At 47.4% G+C, this 18,478-nt stretch overlaps 1 protein-coding gene across 6 annotated transcripts in view; it reads left to right on the top strand.

Annotated features, from left to right (window-relative positions):
• Nucleotides 1-18,478, top strand: part of ATP2C1 (ATPase secretory pathway Ca2+ transporting 1) — a 1,883,161-nt gene that overhangs the window by 1,122,724 nt on the left and 741,959 nt on the right. For all 6 annotated transcript variants that reach the window (XM_069648728.1, XM_069648731.1, XM_069648729.1 and 3 more), the window contains one exon: nt 16,886-16,990. In XM_069648728.1, coding sequence (XP_069504829.1) covers nt 16,886-16,990 — 105 coding nt within the window. The remainder of the gene's footprint in view (nt 1-16,885; nt 16,991-18,478) is intronic.

Raw genomic sequence — 18,478 nt, 5'->3', positions numbered from 1 at the left:
ATTCCAAAAAAAACGTTGTTCCTTCTCGCTCTATTTTCCAAATTGTCTAACTTAAGGCGAATCTCGTCCTCCCTCTTCTCTATGTTCTGTATTCTGAGCTCCATTTGGGCTTCTAGGGTATCGATTGAGGCTTGGTTGTTCTCGACTCCCTCTAGGGTCTCCTCGATATTATCCATCCTCTGGGTCATCTTGTCCATTTTACCGCCAAGGTTGGCCCCCATATTCCAGATTTCACTTAGAAGGGCAGCAATGTCTCCCTTTGTAGCCGCTGCACCCGTTTCGGAGGCTTCTAGCGACATTGTTGTTCTTGGTCCGGGAGCCTAAGGCAGCGGGGGTATAGGCGTATTTGGCAAGTTTACTTTTAATTTTCATCGGGCACTTGCATGTGAATCCCTTGGATCGAGAGCTCTTCGGTGGGAGGCGGCACACGCCCTGGGTCCAGGAGCTCTACCCTCCGTACAGGCCAATTTCCGTCAGTGGGCTCGATGCTGTGTCAAGGGGGCCGAGGTATCGGTGCTGGCCCGTTCTAAAGGCTCCGGAGAGAGTGTGTGTGGGGCAAGGCCGCTGACGAGGGGGGTCTTGGCTTCAGGCGGAGTGGAGGGAGAGCACCTCAGGATATTCTGTTACTTTCTGTTGGTGATCCACCTACCTGTGTCCTGGTCGGGCAATAGGTTGGTGTTTTCCGAGAGGAGGGCACACACCCCAGAAGTGTAGGCCCAACACTCTGCTTAGCCTTGGTGCAAGGCTGAATTTGGTGCTGTGTAAGCTGTGGCCTCGGGTGATGGAGTCCCAAGGGGATTATGTGGGTAGGCCTGGTTGTGAGCGATGAAGGCGGGGCCACTCCCTGTGGGCCCTTAGTGTTTTGGTCGATGGTGTCCCCCGGGGGTGTCGGGAAGAGGAAGCTGGGGGCGTCAGGCGTGTGGATGGCCCGCCCGGGGGCCCCTCGTAGTTCGGTGAAAGGCCTCCGCTGGCCTGCACACCGTCCTCGGTTGCTGTGCTGCTGGGTCCTCAGTGGGAGTCGAGGGTTGGAGGCCCCTTCAGCACCCCCCGCTCAGCGGTTCAGGTTCAGGCCCCGCTCCGGGGAGGGAAATGAGCCCCCGTCCGGGTGAGGCGCTTCGGAGCACTTCAGGGGGGGTGTGCACTTACCCGCTCCACAGGTTGGCTCTATTCGTCGTGGGGCCCGTGTCTGGAGGCGCGGGGGCGGCCACACCGGGAGTGCGTGCGGGAACGCCTGCGGAAGAACGCTGGAGCGGTGGGGTGGTCGTGGCTATCCCAGGAGTCACAGCAGGGTCCGGATCCGCCACGGGGAGAATGGAGGGAGGGGTCGAGTGCCGCGGGCCGCATGTGATTGTGGCCTGCCTTTCAGCTGGTGTCCACGTGGGTGGGGAAGGTCGATTCAGACAAACTTTTCTCCTGGATGGGGGGTCCGATTTTTGTCGGGTTTACGCTCAGAGGGCAGGGGGTGCAATTCTGATGGCTCAATTTGCTGTTAGGCATGGTTCGGGCAAAAGTGGGGGCTCAAGTCACTTTTGGGGCCCGTGGGTCGAGAGCTCACATGGAGGCGATCATCGTTGTTAGGCAGAAACCTGTGCAGTTCCCTCTGGGACCACTGCAAAAGATTTAAGTCTACAGGTGTTGGCAGTAAACCCACTTGGTAGCAGTCTGTACCACACAGATTCACTGTGGTAGCTGTGGCTGAGCAGTCAGACTTCCCTCAAGAAGAGTTAGGCAGTATACAGAGGATACATAATAGGTACAGAGGCACAGTAGCACAAGCAAACACTGACCAGAGCTAGGTGTAAAAGTATAAACTTATTTATTAAAGGTACACTCATAAATTACACTAGCACAATAGAAAAGATAAGAAAGTCAAACACAGTTACTATTACTCATATGTACATCCCTAATCATTTGTTGGACAATTCTAAGTTAACCCCACTTATTTCCAAACAGAGGTGAGCGCTTAACGTTAGATGACACTCCAACAAGTATTACCAAAAGGGAGGGAAATGGCAGAAATAAAGAGAGCAGTGAGGTAAAACACTTTTCACATAAGGTTAGCAAAGACAGTCAATGGTGGAACAAGGAGAATTAGTTCGGGGCCCGCTTTAGAGGGAGCCAGGCGAAAAATGTGCCCAAGATCACACAATGTCATCAGTCTTTGCAGGTGAGAGAAAAAGGTTTTACTACGGTTCTGAAAAGTTTAGTTAGGGTGTCCCAGACCTACCCAGGTTCGAGAGCCGAGGGCTAAATCTACCCCGTACAATCGGTGGCAAGGGAGGCCGGGCGGAACAGAGTACCTTTAAAAGTGGAAAGGATCCTCCAGCGGTGGTAGTTGTTCCTGGTAGTGGGTGTAAGTCGCAGCGTCGTCCAGGGGAAGAGGTGATCCCGACGCGGAGGAAAGCTGCAGATCGTTGCACTACCAGGGAAGAGACCAGCCGTGGAGTTTTCCGGTCACAAAGGATTTTTACTCCTCTTTCGCGGTTGAGGTAAAAAGTGGTATCCCGGTTGCCAGGGTGCTTGGCCCAGGCAAGGCGGCCACGAGATGCTTCGGGACGGCGAAAAGAAGGCAGCAACTGGTTGTCCCCACCAGTTAAGGGAAGAAGACTCTCCGGCGGGAGATCTCCTCTGTCGTCGGGAAAAGTGGTGAGACGGTTCTGCAGGGCTTCACCGGTGGTGTCGTCTTGGCAGGTCGGCTCGGCTTCTCCCTCTTCGGCTTCTTAGGTCCTGTGGCGACTTCTGAAGAACCAGTCCCAAAAACCCGGCTTTTATGCAGCAAACCCCCATTCATACAGCCTAGCTGTCACTCAAACATGCTAAGTGGTGAGCGGGGTGGCTCACCACTTGGGCCAATCACACTAGAGTGCGACATGAGTTGGCAAGGCAACTCAGTCCAGGGTGCCTAAACCCCCTCCCACACCCCCTGTGGTACCCAGACAGAATGGCACCACTTTGGAGGGCTTCTGTGCAGAAGCCCGCCAAAAGTGGAACAAAGGCTCGACTTGGGTTCAGGGTTACTGAAGTGAACCTAGACGCCATTTTGGCGGCGAGTTCTGGCAAAATAATCCCAACCGGTGAATTTATATTAAATAAATAACCCGGAGGTATCTTTAACATTGCACCAAAAAGTGGTGCATTAAAAACAATGGGAAATCCCATTGGGAAATATCTTGGTGGAATATTTTCGTGGTATCCACTGCCACCAGCCAGAACTCGGCGAGGGGGGACGGGACAGTACCCCCTCGACAACAGACCCAGGGGCAATCTAATTGCCCCTACCAGTACTTCCACAGTAAGATGGTTTGTACTGGTTAAGTTCCTAAATTAAGACTAGTAAAGTCAATGGTAACTTTACAGACCCAGGGAGACAGTAGTCAGTCCCAGGGTGTGGAGTCTATGTTTGGGGGTCTCTAGGACACCCCTGTGCTACTGCACTGAGGGTGCTGTGTAACACACATTCAAAAACCAATGATGGCCTATGGGGAAAATTACCCCCTAGCCCATAAGCACATAGCAAGTCACAGAAACACTCCCAAGTCATGTCCAAGAGTGAGGGTAAAAGAGTCTCACTCTTGGCAGGAGAAAAAAAATAAACCTCAAAAATCCAGCAAAGCTGCTGGGGGACTCACTAGGTTAGGAAATTCAGCCTAAACAGAGAATTCTTCCTAACAATCGTCCATGCACCCCCTGGTGGCCAGTCAGGGTTTACCTTTTTATGTTTGTATTCGTAGTGTCATTGCGCACTGCTCGTAAACAAGAGCTCACCTTGTGCACGTTGTATTTGTAGTATAATACTCAGAGCTCATAAATAAGAGCTAGCCTTTTTAATGTTGTATTACTAGTATAAGTACTCACAGGTCATTAACAAGGACTCCCTCGACTTTTTAATTTTGTATTACTAGTGTAATTACGCACTGCTCATAAATAAACAAGGGCTCACCTTGTGCACAATGTATTTCTAGTATAATTACTTACAGCTCATAAACGAGGGCTCACTTTGTTCACCTTGTATTACTAGCATAATTACTCACAGCTCATAAATAAGGGCTAGCCTTTTTAATGTTGTATTACTAGTATAATTACTCGCAGCTCATAAACAAGGGCTCATCTTTTCAACATTATATTACTAGCATAATTACTCACAGCTCATAAATAAGGGGTCACCCTTTTTAATGTTGCATTGATAGTGTAATTACGCTCAGCTCATGAATAAGCGTTCTCCTTTTTTAATATTGTATTACAAGCATGATTTACTTGCAGCAGGTGAGTAAAGACTCATCTTAATTGTTATACCACTTACTATACCACTTGCTACAAACTACCCACAACTTGTAAGGAGGGGGTCAGCCTATTTTGCCTGCTACACGTACAGTTTCTCATAGCAGGTCTGCAGACTCAACTTTTGAACAAGCCTTGTAGTATACTATTGTTCTAGCTAGTAAGTATTTCTACAGCACATAGGTGAAATTCCAAGTTTCTTAATGTCACTTTACAAGCATTGTAAAAAAGGGACGTGACAAAAAGAGAATAAACTAGCAGAGGGAAAATAAAAATTCCCATGCATCAATATGACTAATGAAACAGAACGATCTGTAAGATCAAAAGGAAAAAGATTAACTGATAAAGAAGTCGTGGAACTTCTTATCAATGTATCCACATATGAGGAACCAGAGACAGAAACATGAGACAAACTTGCCACTACGCCCACTCCAGCAGGAGTGACACATCCAGTAGATCCCTCTTATGATATCTCATCATTGCTAATTATTGATGAATACATGGAGGGAAACACCACCCATGGCAAAGACGGTACACTTTCATGTGAAGAAATCTCGGATACAGAGAGAGACTTGTCCATGGATGAATCAACTAATGGCGATGAGGCATTTCAACAGGCTCTGAGAATTCCGGTATACGATTTCAAAACCGATACCAAGAAGTCGGCAAGGAAAAAAAGCTGGCAAACGGAAGAGATAACCATTCCCCGAGACCACATGATACTGGTAATAAAGAGAATGTCTTGAAACTGCCTACCTTTCACAACCCAAGAGCACTGAAAACTAAGAACATGATCGAGATCCAACGAATGAAAACATCACAAAATGGACTAATTCTTAATAATCTATTGATTACTCCACGCTATACCGAAACTATAACCGATACAAACACAAGATATCAAAATTGTGGAATTCCAAGACGACTCAACAGATGCTACATCTGTCCAACTTCACTCCAGCGAGATAACAAAAGCAATAATGAAGCAAACGAAGAAAATGGAAACACTTGGGTTTAAATGCACAATTCAGCCTAGCAATCTGCTTTCCACAACTGACAGAGAGATAAGATACATCAATAAACGCCATGGAAAACTGCAGTAGAAGACTGGTCCCTCAGCATGATGGTAACCAACGAAAAGGCCACCTTTCAGACAACAACCAACGAGAAGATTCGCAGAGAATAACCCAGGACGACAAACGTCCCCAAATCTCGTCCAGAACTGCATCAAACACACAAAGATTGCATCCGCTGATTTCATGGACAAAGAAAGATACTGAAAGCCCAATGGTAAAAACCGCAATTACATACTTATAATGCACTCAGATACAATATCAAGAATCTTTACGTTTATGGAACACCCGAGGATCTAACCACCTTTTCCAAACAAGAATCAATTACCTGTCCAACTATGAAATAATTTGCTTACAAGAGATTTGGCCCCTCTGTGACGGATACATGGTCCACATGACGCATGCTGTAACCAATATAAAAGGCCGTTCAAGTTCCGGTCTATTAACACTGTGGAAAATTGAAGCCCACTTAGACCAAATAGAAACCATCTCTATCAGTAACTGGTTTCAAATCACTATTCTTGAGCAGAGATTTAAAGACACCCCGAACGAACTTAAAAAGGAGGACTGCCATTTGATTGCCATACTCCATATCTACTGGAGCCCATCTGTCCCCAACAATGACAAATTTCAATACGAGATACTAACTTTGTTAGATGACATCCATATAAAATACAAGCAACTCTGTCTTCATCTGCGGAGACCTCAACTTATCTCCTCGAAAATGAGGGCTCCCGAATCCATAATCAAAATTAAGCACCAAAGCCAATTCATAGACAATGGCCATGGAAAGTCGTAATTTCGCCCTTCTTAATGGCAACACCTCCGGCGATAATCCGGCAAGACCTACATGGCACAGAAGCAGTACCAGTGGATACTTAGATTACATTTACATTTCTCAAAACCTTTGCAACATCGTCACTAAACTTGAAACTAGGATGAGCACGCTCAGCGATCATGCTAGACTCATCACTACCCGGGACGCCCTTCACTGCCAAATGGACAACCCCCAGAAAGAAGTGATAGTAGGACTTAACAGACTCCGTATACCGGATAAAAAAATTCAGAAATTTAGAAATGATTTCTAGAACCTCCAAACAAGGACGAGAAAGAAATGATCAATTATGATTGGTTTTTTGCTCCATTTTTACTAAGATCAAAACCACAAAAAGACAATATAAACCCCCATAGCCATGCCTTTCATCAAAAAATTGCCTACGCTACGAGAAAACTAAGACAATCCATAAGAATCGCCAAGAAAATGAAACACCCATGCCAATATGACGCTATTAGAAAATCAATCTAGAAATCAACTCGAAACAATGAAAGCGAAGATTTTACAAAATGATGCAGAAACGATGCTACAGGCAAACACCAGAGAACTGTGGACTCTGCTTAATCGAAACCATGCAACGCAAAGTCGAATGACTACAGAAGTGCCAGAAAAAGATTGGATTGAACATTTCAATCAAGTTCATAAATACTCTACCAACACTCAACCGGATAAATCCAATCTTTTAGCGGAGATGCAAAGTTTGCACAGTGAATGGAATTATGAGGAAATCCCAGCCCACGTCAGGAAACTGAACTCCTCTCGAGCACCTGGGCCGGATGGCCTAACCAACAGCATTATCAAAAAACAGCCGGAAGCTTGGGCAAAACTTTGCCTACAACTTTTCAATTCAATCTCCAAAACTCAATGTATTCCAACAACTTGTGAAACGGCTATCTTCTCCAGCATGGGGTCTGGCATGGATTCACATGCTCATGAATATTCCCCGTCGTCAGGCTGGGAATCCTCGGTAAAGAAAAAATCAGTATCAGTTTCGTTTCTGATCTGTCTTTCGTAGTAGTAACCAATCACTGATCTCTGCGTCATACTGACCACAACCAATGACTGCCCTCTACCCAAGCCCCGCCTCTGGCACCCATCTTCAGATTTCCTGTCGTCGTTGGATTTGGAGGACACCCAGGGTGTTCACCAAGTGCCTTGCACCGGTGGCGGCGCAGCTGCGCCGAGAGGGGATCCACGTCTACCCCTACCTGGACGACTGGCTCATCCGAGCAAAGACGAAGGAGCTCGCCGTGGAGCACACGGCAAGGACCGTCCAACTACTCACGGACCTGGTATTCTCCATAAACTACGCCAAGTCCCACCTGATGCCCGCGCAAGACGCTCTGTTTCTGGGAGCGAAGCTCGACACAGTGTCGCTTCTGGCCTCTCCGTCGGAGGAAAGGACGAGGGCCATCTTGGGCAAGGTGCAGCGGATGCTGGTTGCGGACGCGGCCAGGGTGAGGTCCATCAAGTCCCTCCTCGGAATGATGTCTTCTTGCATTTATCTCATCCGCCTGTGCAGGCTCCGGATGCGCCCGTTGCAGGAAGTCCTGGACGCGCGCTGGATCCAGACGACGGGCAGCTTCGAGGAGAGGATCACACTCGACGAGAGTTTCCGACGAGCGATCCGGTGGTGGGGCACCCGCGCGCATCTGACGGCGGGCATGGACTTCCAGACCCCCAGCCACCAGGAGACAGTGATCACGGATGCCTCCCTGGAAGGGTGGGGAGCGCACACCGAAAATCTGCACGCGAGAGGCCTTTGGCTTCCGACGGAGAAGTCCCTCCATATCAACGTCCTGGAGCTCCGTGCAGTGTTTTGGGCCCTCAGGTCCTTTCTTCCGTCCCTCAAGGGCAAGGTGGTGAGGATCTTCACCGACAACACCACCACCATGTTCTACATCAGGAAGCAAGGCGGTACCAGATCCCCAGCCCTGTCCAAGGAGGCGCAGGTTCTGTGGCATTGGCCGTCGCCCAAGGGATGTTTCTGGTGCCGTTTCATCTGGCAGGGATAAAAAACACCATCGCCGACTCGCTCAGCAGAGAGCTGCGCTCGTGCCACGAGTGGGAACTACGACAGGATCTAGTGGACCGCCTCTTCCGACGGTGGGGCACTCCCCAGATCGATCTGTTCACGACCGCGACGAACTCCAAGTGCCGGAGGTTCGCCAGCAGGTTTCCCCAGCCGAGGAGCATGGGCGATGCTTTCCCGTTCCCCTGGGAGGGCCTGTTTCTATACGCGTTCCCTCCTTTTGTCATTGCTGATCCGGCTCATCAACCAGCTCAAGAGGTCACGGTGCAGGATGATCCTCGTCGCACCTGCGTGGCCGAGGCAGATATGGTTCCCGGACCTTCTGGACTTGTCAGCGTCCCCGTCAATCAAGCTGCCAGCGGACGCGGATCTTCTCTCCAGGGAAGGAGGTGCCATCCTCCATCACGACCCGAAGTCGCTGAACTTGCAGGCCTGGCTCCTTCAGCGTTAGAGTTTGGAGGATACGACATACCGGCCGACTGCAGAGAGGTTCTTGCAAAGGCCAGGGCATCCTCAACTCTTAAATGCTATGGACACAAATGGAAGAGGTTCTCTGTCTGGTGCCACGCACAGAAGATTAACCCTCTGCGGATTACGGCTCCCCAGGTACTGCCGTACCTTCTGACGCTGGCCAAGGCTGGACTGGCGCACGCGTCCATCAAGATTCATCTTGCTGCGATCTCCCGATACACCAGAACCACGGGGCGGACATCTTTGTGGTCTCATCGTCTGGTGAAAGAATTCATGAAGGGACTGTTCAGATCGTTCCCGCCGGTGAAGGCTCTGGCCCCGGCGTGGGAGCTCAACGTGGTGCTGACCAAGCTCATGGGACCTCCGTTCGAGCCTCTGCACTCGGCTCCGTTGAAGTTCTTGTCGTGGAAAACAGCGTTTCTTGTGGCCATCACCTCCGCACGAAGAGTGGGCGAGAACCAGGCCCTTTCCTGCAAGCCCCTGTACTTGACGTTTCACGACACGAGGGTAGTGCTCAGGACGCACCCCTCCTTCATGCCCAAGGTGCCGTCGGACTTCCACCTCAACAAACTCTTGGTGTTGCCTGTTTTCTTCCCGTCGCCTTCGTCGCCGGCCGAAAGGACTTTGCACTCGCTGGATTTGGCTAGAGCGCTGAAGTTTTACGTGGACCGCACGAAGTGTTTTCGGAAGACGTCACAACTTTTTGTGAACTTTGGACCTGTCAATCAGGAGAAGGCTCTCTCAAAGGCCTCCATTTCCAGATGGCTCTCCGGCTGAATCATATACTGTCATCGGTTGGCAAACCGACCGCTGCCTGGCCGTCCGAGAGCCCATTCCACCAGAGCGATCGCAGCTACCACGGCGTTCCTATCTGGTGTGCCCTTGCTGGACATCTGCAGGGCTGCTACGTGGAGGTCGACGCACACCTTCACGAAATTCTACTGCGTCGATCGGGATTCCAGGGAGGAGTCCAGGGTCGGCCAAGCAGTGCTGCGCAATCTGTTCGCCTAAGGTGAGCCTGGTGAGGAGGTAAGAATTGCTTAATGTTGAGTTTGATGTAATGCTTAATGTTGAGCCTATGCCACCTCCCGTGGTTGTGCATGTGTGTACTGCTATGTATTCTTTATTCATGAGCATGTGAATCCATGCCAGACCCCATGCTGGAGAAGGAACAAGTTACTTACCTGTAACTGTTGTTCTCCAGCATGGGTCTGGCATGGATTCACATGCGAACCCTCCCGCCTACCCCTCTGCGGCTCTTCACTTGGTCATACTGCCACTTCACGTGCTACCAAATCTGAAGATGGCTGCCAGAGGCGTGGCTTGGGTAGAGGGCAGTCATTGGCTGTGGTCAGTATGACGCAGAGATCAGTGATTGGTTACTACTACGAAAGACCGATCAGAAACGAAACTGATACTGATTTTTTCTTTACCGAGGATTCCCAGCCTGACGACGGGGAATATTAATGAGCATGTGAATCCATGCCAGACCCATGCTGGAGAACAACAGTTACAGGTAAGTAACTTGTTCCATATTTCCATTGTACAAAAAAGGTGACCGAAAACTCCCTGCAAATTATCGCCCATTGGCAATCTTAGACCCCAAAGGCAAGATATTTGCTGCAATATTGGTTAAAAGATTCACAAAGAGTGGGCAAAAGCCAAAAAGAAACCAGATCCTCGTCAGACAGGATTCGTGAATAACGTTGGAACTAATACAAATCTGTTCATACTCAACGTGTTTAAAATATGAATCATTCAGAACAAAGACAAAATCCATGCCGTATTCGTCGACCTGCAAATGGCACTCAACAGTGTCAACAGAAGTATACTGTGGGAAAAACTGAAACAAGAAGAATGCTCCCCTGAAAAACCATCAATGGATTGACACAAGGATCCCCCTTGGCTGACATCCTCTTTAACTTTTATTTGTTTGACAAAACTGAAAATACTCATTCCACTGCAACAAATCCCCCGAGGCTGAATGCCATTCCAGTTCTGTACATTCTTTATGCCGATGACATTGTCCTCACGGACAGAACCAAAGTCGGTCTACAACGAAGCTTGGATATCTTTAACAACTATGTTGCAAAAAACGACATGAAAATCAACGTTGACAAAACGAAAGTCCTGTCATTGGGATGTTGCACCAAAAAACAACGCACATCACTCAAGATGTATCTAGAAGAGAAAAAGCTTGATGAAGTCAAACAAATTAAGTACCTAGGTATAGAGCTTAACCAGTCCTAAGTGGAACAGAGTTGGTTTCTCCACCTAAAAAACTGCACTCTAACCTTGGCCAGATTAGCTCTGACAATCCATTGAAGATACAGCACTTATTCGATGAAACTAGTGATAGCCTTCTATAGGCAAAAAGTGACTGCCATCCTACTATACGGAAGTGGAAGCTTAATCAACATCTCTCGAAACATCTGGCCACTGATCGAAGGAATTTTTTGACAGAAAGTTCTATCACTGGCGTCCTCGCTACCAGTATCAAGGATACGTCAAGAGCTAGCTCCAATCTATCCACAACTGGAAACATCTTGATATGTACAGCAAGATCATGAACGACGAGGACACGCCAGCAGTGAAGATCTTGACACAAACCAAAGAGAACTCGCTTTCTCCCACTATGAAAGCCTGGAATGAAGCCTGTCAAAACACTGCTCAACCATTATGATATATCGATCGAAACCTTGACGAATCGACCGACGGAAGCAAAAAAGATTGGATACAAACCCTAGAAGAAAAAACCCTCTACAAAATGGACATAAGCTCTAAGATGGAAACAAGAGCAGTGAACAATTGACCACCATACCTAGAAAAATTCTCATCCAAGTTAATTTGTGACACCTACTTACTATTTCGACTGAACGTCCACCATACCAAAGAATATCTTGCAGTTACAAAGCAAATACCTATAGACGAAAACTTCTGCAGATTTTGTGAACAAAGAAACCAAAAAGAGACAATGTGTCATGTTATCATGGCATGTCCTATACTTAGGGAGCGCAGGAGATTATTTGCAAGTACGACGGGACATCCAAGAATGGCCGCAGGAGACGACGAAATCTGGCAACAAATAACATCTGGCACGGGGAGATATCTGGACTCAAAGTGAATACTAGCAAATCAGTTATATTACCGTTGACCGACGGGTTGGTCCGGTTCCAAGATGGATGGGGGGTTTCACTGGGATTTGGTCAGCACTCGATACTTGGGGATCACAGTAGCCAGGGATGATGGATGGGGTGGTGCTGGAGTCGGCCAAGTTGGCGATGGGGAGGTGGAGCTCACTTCGACTCAATTATTTGGCAGAATCTCAGTGGTCAAGATGACTATCCTTCCCAGGTTTCTTTGTGTTTCTCAGTGCACCTATCAGAGTACCCAAGAGGTATTTTCGGGACCTTCGCTCGTTGGTCACAGAATTAATCTGGGCTGGAAAGCGGGCACGGGTCTCCTGGGATGAGCTAACTGCACCTTTTCAAGAGGGGGGTCTGGCTGTGCCGGACTTTGAATTGTAATATGTCGTGGCGCAAGCTAGCTTCCTCCGGTACTGGGTTGGTGGCTGAACGGAGACATGTGGAAATAGAGAGGTAATTTGCTTCCCTAGTGCTGCTGCACTCGGTTATGCTCACTGCTTCGGTCGACTCCCGGGACCTGGTGGAGTTGACGTATAGGGCTTGGGCCCAGCTGGAGCGCGCACTCAAGGGCAGCATACTATATTTGCCAGAGCTCCCGATTATATACATACCGGGAATTCACCTGACTAGCGAAGCAGGCTATGGGGCTCTGATGAAGTGACTGGGTGTAACTAAATTTGGGGACTTGTTCCCAGAAGGGTGGTTCATCTCTGCTGCCCAGCTTAAGGGAGAAAGGGGTCCTATCGGGACTATATGTGTTTATGTACTGCAGACTGTGGGTGGGGCTGCAACGGCTTTTCCCAACATTCCCTGAGCAACCCCAGACAGCTGGCATGCTGGACAGTGCGGTAAGGGGATATCTAGGGAGGAAGGTAGTCTCTAAACTTATTCACTTTAAATGTTTGCATCTGTATTATTACTCACCTGTTCAGTTGAAAAGGTGCTTCCCTCTGAGGCCTGCGCTAGATGTGGGCGTGAGGCGGCCGGATTCCTTCACATAGCCTGGAAGTGTGAGGAGCTTGGACACTATTGGGGGCGAGTGTTTGAACTGGTTGGTGAAATAGCGGGCCAACGGTTTGAGCCGGATCTGGTGATGGCTCTGCTGGTGTACACTAAACAGGTTTCTAAAGACACCCCGAAATTGATTAGCCTCCTGCTAATTCTATCCAAGCGCAGGGTGGCTATGGGCTGGGGCAAGAAGTGTGCTCCGACAGTGGCCCAGTGGTCTGAGGATATTCTGTACTGTAATACCATGGAGTCCAGATGGGGCATAATGCAGGGGGGAAATGGGGGGGGGGGCGGGCAGATGTGGGACGCATACACGGCATATCTGCTCAGACAACCAAGCAGTGGAGAGTCGGCACCTTGCTCCTCGCGGGGCTCACCACACTCATTATTGCCGTAAACCATGCCATGCCTGGTACCCGGTATCATAGGCGGTAGGAATCCTGTAGCCATGGAAACATGGAGTACTAAATGGGATTAAGTCATGTGGCTGCGGCCCGGGTCCACCAGTGGACATTCCTTGACTTTGTAGCTGTTATTTGTATGGCTCTTCTTTGTGATCTTCTATGTTAAACCTAGGACTCCACCATTGGCGGCCCTGCTGTGGAACAATTTGTCATCTCTGTATAGGCATTGGGGTGGTCGAGGGGGATGCTGTTGTTGGTTGTTGTAGTTAACGCAAAAGGCTAATAAGGTTCTAAAAAAATAATAATAATAATAAGCTGGTAAAAACTCTAAGCTGATCATTATGATAACTCAGTTTTGGACAGATATATTGGCCAAGAAAAAAACTCTAATCAACCAAATAAAAGAAAAGCTGACTAAAGTCTCAAAGATATCAAGGAAGAGAAAACTTTTGAGATGAGTAATTACAATGTAAAAGTTTGTCTGCAAACTAACACATTTATAATGAAAAAAAAGTATTGTTACATCTAGTGAGCATCACAGGTTTTTAGTTTTCACTTCTGCCACCTATAAGCAAAAAGTATTGCATTGGTGTTTAGCTAGTAGGGAGATGGGATATGAGGAGGGACACAACACTTTTAGGTGGTGTTTGGTTATTCACCCATCATTTAAGTGCACATGACCATGCGAACCCCTATGGCTATTCACACCCCCTTTCTACCCCACCCAAAACACATCCTCCTGGGATCTGTCTTGTTGAGCTAGCTTTATCAGCAGTAGTATCAAACGTTCTGTTCACAATGCCAGCGAGTGTTATTTCAAAGCAGTCTTCTGTGTCTTAATTGCTTAATTGGAGCGTTAAATGTGCTACTGGTGTAGTAAAAATGGCTTAACCAAATTAGCCTTAAGTCTCTTCATTTATAAGTTTCATGCTTGTCCTTCACTGAAGGTTTAAGAACAAGCATTTGCAAAGCCAACAGTTTTGGCCCGTGTGTAGGTATTAGATGGGCATTTGCCTAAAACTGCTATATAGCTGCTACCATTAATCGCCAGTATATACCGTCATGGCAGTGACTGGTAAATGATTATTCCATGCCTACACAAAAGCCCAAACTATTGGCATTGTCAATGCTTGGTAGGACTTGGCTTGTCATTCGATCCAATACTAAACTTCTGGTTGCAGGACAGTTGCAATGAATAAGCTTTAAGATAAATGTACTCTTACATTACAGTTCAATATGTATTGGTCTTGCTTTTACCCTTTTGTGGGTATCCAGACCTAGCACAACTTTGCTTCTGTGTCAGACAATAGGAATTGGGTTCGAGAGCAAGGGTGGCACATGTTATACTTTGCCACCATTGTTTTAAGCAACAAGGGATATGTTGTTTGTTATGATGATGGAAGAAATGCATGCTCAGTGTGAGAAACCAAAGGGTGTCTCACGACCAGTCCCTTGGGATCTGTCAACCAGCAGGCTGGGGCACGGCCATCGCCATTGGACCCAGACCCCGGGGGTGGACCAGTGCGGGAGGATCTCCTGGATGAGGGGTCCCTGGGGAGTGTGAGTGGGGCACCTAGAGGAGAGACGCTGTATCCATGTTCCCATTTTCCTGTAGAACACACTCATTCCATTTTATAAGACCTTTACCTCCCTCTCTCCTTCCCTTCCTCTTTCCTAAACATACTCTGCTACACAGACCAAACCCTTGAAGGGGTGATGGACTCACACGCCGCCAGTCTGGTTGACTTGTCCCAGTATCGGGGTCAGGCCGAGTCAGGCACTTGATCCTGAAGACTCACACCTGAATCCTGTTACCTTTCCCCACTGGGATAAAAGGCAGAGCATGAGAGTACCCGGAGAGCAAGGTGAGAAGGGAAACCGAAGGGAGCAAGACCAGCAGAACGGAAGTGCATAGAATCCCGGGAAGGCGATGCGACCATGGAAGCAGAGCAGATAGGACCAGGAGGCAAATGAAAGGCTGTGGTCCTATCAGCTGCGGTGTGAAGGTCCCTACAGAATCCCAAAGGGACAACTGCTATTTCAGCAGCTCATGGCGGTACCTCCTTTGTGTGCGGAGTGAGAACTTGAAAGGAGGCGAGATGCGCTGGGCCAAAAGCCTTGACTAGACGGAATGTCTTGATAAACTGGATCAGCTGCTGCCGGTGAGTGAAGGGAGACCGGCTTTTGTTGATAAATGAAAAGGACATTAACGTTTAAAGTGCTTGTTGAGTTGTCAGGGAGACCGCGAATGAAAGCACAGTCTAGCAAGAATGAAGAATGCCAAGATTGTGCGTGTGAGAGAAGCTGCCAAAGAAATCTGAAGCACTTGAGAGTGTAACCGAGATAGGAGGCGAATAGTCCGTGGTCAAACGAGGGTTAAGTCAAGGGTACAAGCCCCCCCCCCTCGTACAGTCGAAAGTCTTTGACAAAAGGTTCAACGAAGTATAAAGCTAACCTAAGGAATTATTAGCACTGTGGTTCTAACGAAGAACTGCAGCTACCAGAAGGCCTCAGGAGAGGAGGCCGGTATAAACCTTTGAACTGTATCCAGTATTGTGGGTTGCATGTAGGACGGCATGTTTAAAAAGACATTAAGAGCTCCAGAGTGTTATAAGGTAGTAGAACTGGTAAAGTTAACTGAACTGTGATTTGAAGGCTACAGTGAACCTGACAGAGGGATGCCAAGTGAAAGCAAGGGAAAGTGAATCCCGCATTTTGACTTAACACTGGAGTAAAGACGAAGATGAACTCATTGAAGGGGTTTCGCGAGAAAGACCGGGAAGTGGGGAAAACCTGCATGGTGAGAGCTTGAGAAAAGTCTTGTGATGCCAAGCAAAAGACATTGATTCGAGGGATCTTGCCTTTTCTGAAGAAACTGCTTCCTGATGCCTATAGACTCAAGGGGTGCTCACAGTCATGCCACTATTCCGCCTTGTCCCGTGATGTAACGTGGGGAAGGGAGTGCTCTAGTTCAGCAGTCCTAAACTACTGAAACCCTTTTGGATATTTCAGTTTTCACTACACTCTTTTGTTATACATATCATTGTCCCACACCCTTTAGTTATTTATAGTAAGGATTTGGCAACAGGTTTATTAGTATTTTGTTTTGACACGAAACCACTAGGACAGCGTTTTCTTAACTTTGATGGTCGTAGCTTGCTCCCATCTGAGACTTCGGTTTAGGCGTTTTTCTCACCCATATACTGTTCAATAAACACCCTTGGATTGTTTTACTTGTTTCTGTTGTACTTCTGATAACTATGCCTTCCTTACATCTAGCTAACCTATTCCAAATAAATGGTCTTTAACCCAACTCATTTTCAATATGTGCTTTTAAAATGAGAAATCGCCTTATGCTGCCAATCCTGTTTTTAAATCTTAACCAGATATTTGTTACATTATTGAATGGAAGTAAAGTCCTAGCAAGATTAAGATTAAAATGGTAGCAGCATAATGTCTGTCCTATATTCTGGAATTTTTAGTCATCGTACATTTTCCCTTAAAATGCAACTTGGTTTTGTAATTGAAATATTTGAAGAGGTAGTGCATTCGTTTTTCCAATTTGTTGAAATGATAGCTGTATTTTAGTTAAATGCAGGTTTAATCCAGTTATTTTAATTATTGTGTTCTCTTCTGCAAAGATGGGACTTGAAGGTCTCCAAAATGATTACATCCGAAAATCAGAGTACCCTTTCAACTCGGATCAGAAGTGGATGGCTGTTAAGTGTGTTCACAAAACTCAGCAGGTACAATTTCTTCTCGTTTCCATCCAGATGAATTAGGAAAACTATTTAATGTAATGTGAAATATTTGAGAATTATCCTAAGTGCTACATTAAAAGTTAAAATCCTTCAGGAACATTTTTGCAATTTTTAAGTATTCCTTTTGCTCAAAAACCAAAAGCATGTTTTACACTCCTCAAATTACCCACCATTCCAGCCATGGCTCAATAGTGCTTCTGATGGCATGTTCCAATTCATACATGGAAATGATTTTGAGTATCTCATGCATTGCTTCAGTTATGGAAGGCACCTGCCAACACTGGTTGATATCATCAAGTTATATTCACAACATACCTAAGCTTCATTTCCATAGCCTTTAACAACAATGAAATGGCACTTGGTTTATTGATTTAGCCAGGGTTGAAATCTTTTAAATGAGAACTTGATCCCTTTTTGCTTTGTAAAAAGAGTTTTCCCTAAGAATTTTATTTTTTATGTAAACTTAATTCTAATGGATTCCTTCCTTCCACTGATTCCTCATCTGATATCCACAGCACAGCTGTTCTTCAGAAACTTTTCCGCCACCATGTTGGCTCCATCTGAAACCTCCAAGGGCCCCGCGCCGGACAGTAGATTGGGGCCAGTATACATAAAGGCACTGTGACCTTGGTGCCTAACCCTGAAAAGACCTGAGTTCAAACCATGTGCGGACCGCAGCCGGCAGATGTCAGTTTTGGATCCCCACCGTATTTGTTTATACTACTTGGGCGAGGAGCATGACACCCAGGATTGTGGGTCATGTCAGTTCGTCTACCTGAAGGCATTCCGGGAATGGGCGGAAACACTTTATCTTAGTCCACAAACCTCGTTGGAGGTCATGTGGTGTGGAGCATCGGTCCAAGAAGTGGTCCCCTCCACATAAGGAAAAGAAGTGCTGCAAGAGATCCCACTCGCTGAGTGGATCCTCCCACTAGCATTCTTTCTCCTGTTCGAAAAAAAGCCGTACCACCGATCCAGAGGTTCTCCGCATCCGGATATAGTTCCTTCTCCTACCCAATCATCTACCCTGGAGGTATGTGAACGATTTTGCCAAATAATGCTGGACATCTTCACCAAGGCGCCAACTGCTACGGCAATGGGCCAGGTTCCGTCATGACCCTGTCTTTATCTGACCGGCAGGGTACCCGCTGTGGACCACACCTGCACCCCTACAGGCTTGGTGCTGGCCAAGAAGAGGGAGGAGCTTCCCCTCCACCCGACTGCACCTACAGACGTCAAGATCTTGGCATTGAGCCAAACTTCTACTTTGATGCCAGTCAGCGCAGTGGACACAGAAGAACCGCTGGAATATACTCCTCTTCAAACCCTATATATCTAGGTTGTGTGACAACTACAATGAGGAGGGGAACCAGGTACCCTTTGGGTGTGGACCCCTGGACTCCAGGAAAGAGAGGGACTTCCCGGAGGTTTTCTATGAAGAGAGGGAGTATGTCCAAGGGCTGGCCTCTGACT

This window comes from Ambystoma mexicanum, chromosome 2q (assembly GCF_040938575.1).
Source record: "Ambystoma mexicanum isolate Mex_15411 chromosome 2q, UKY_AmexF1_1, whole genome shotgun sequence".
Lineage (NCBI taxonomy): Eukaryota > Metazoa > Chordata > Amphibia > Caudata > Ambystomatidae > Ambystoma > Ambystoma mexicanum.
This window is presented reverse-complemented; position numbering and strand designations above follow the sequence as displayed.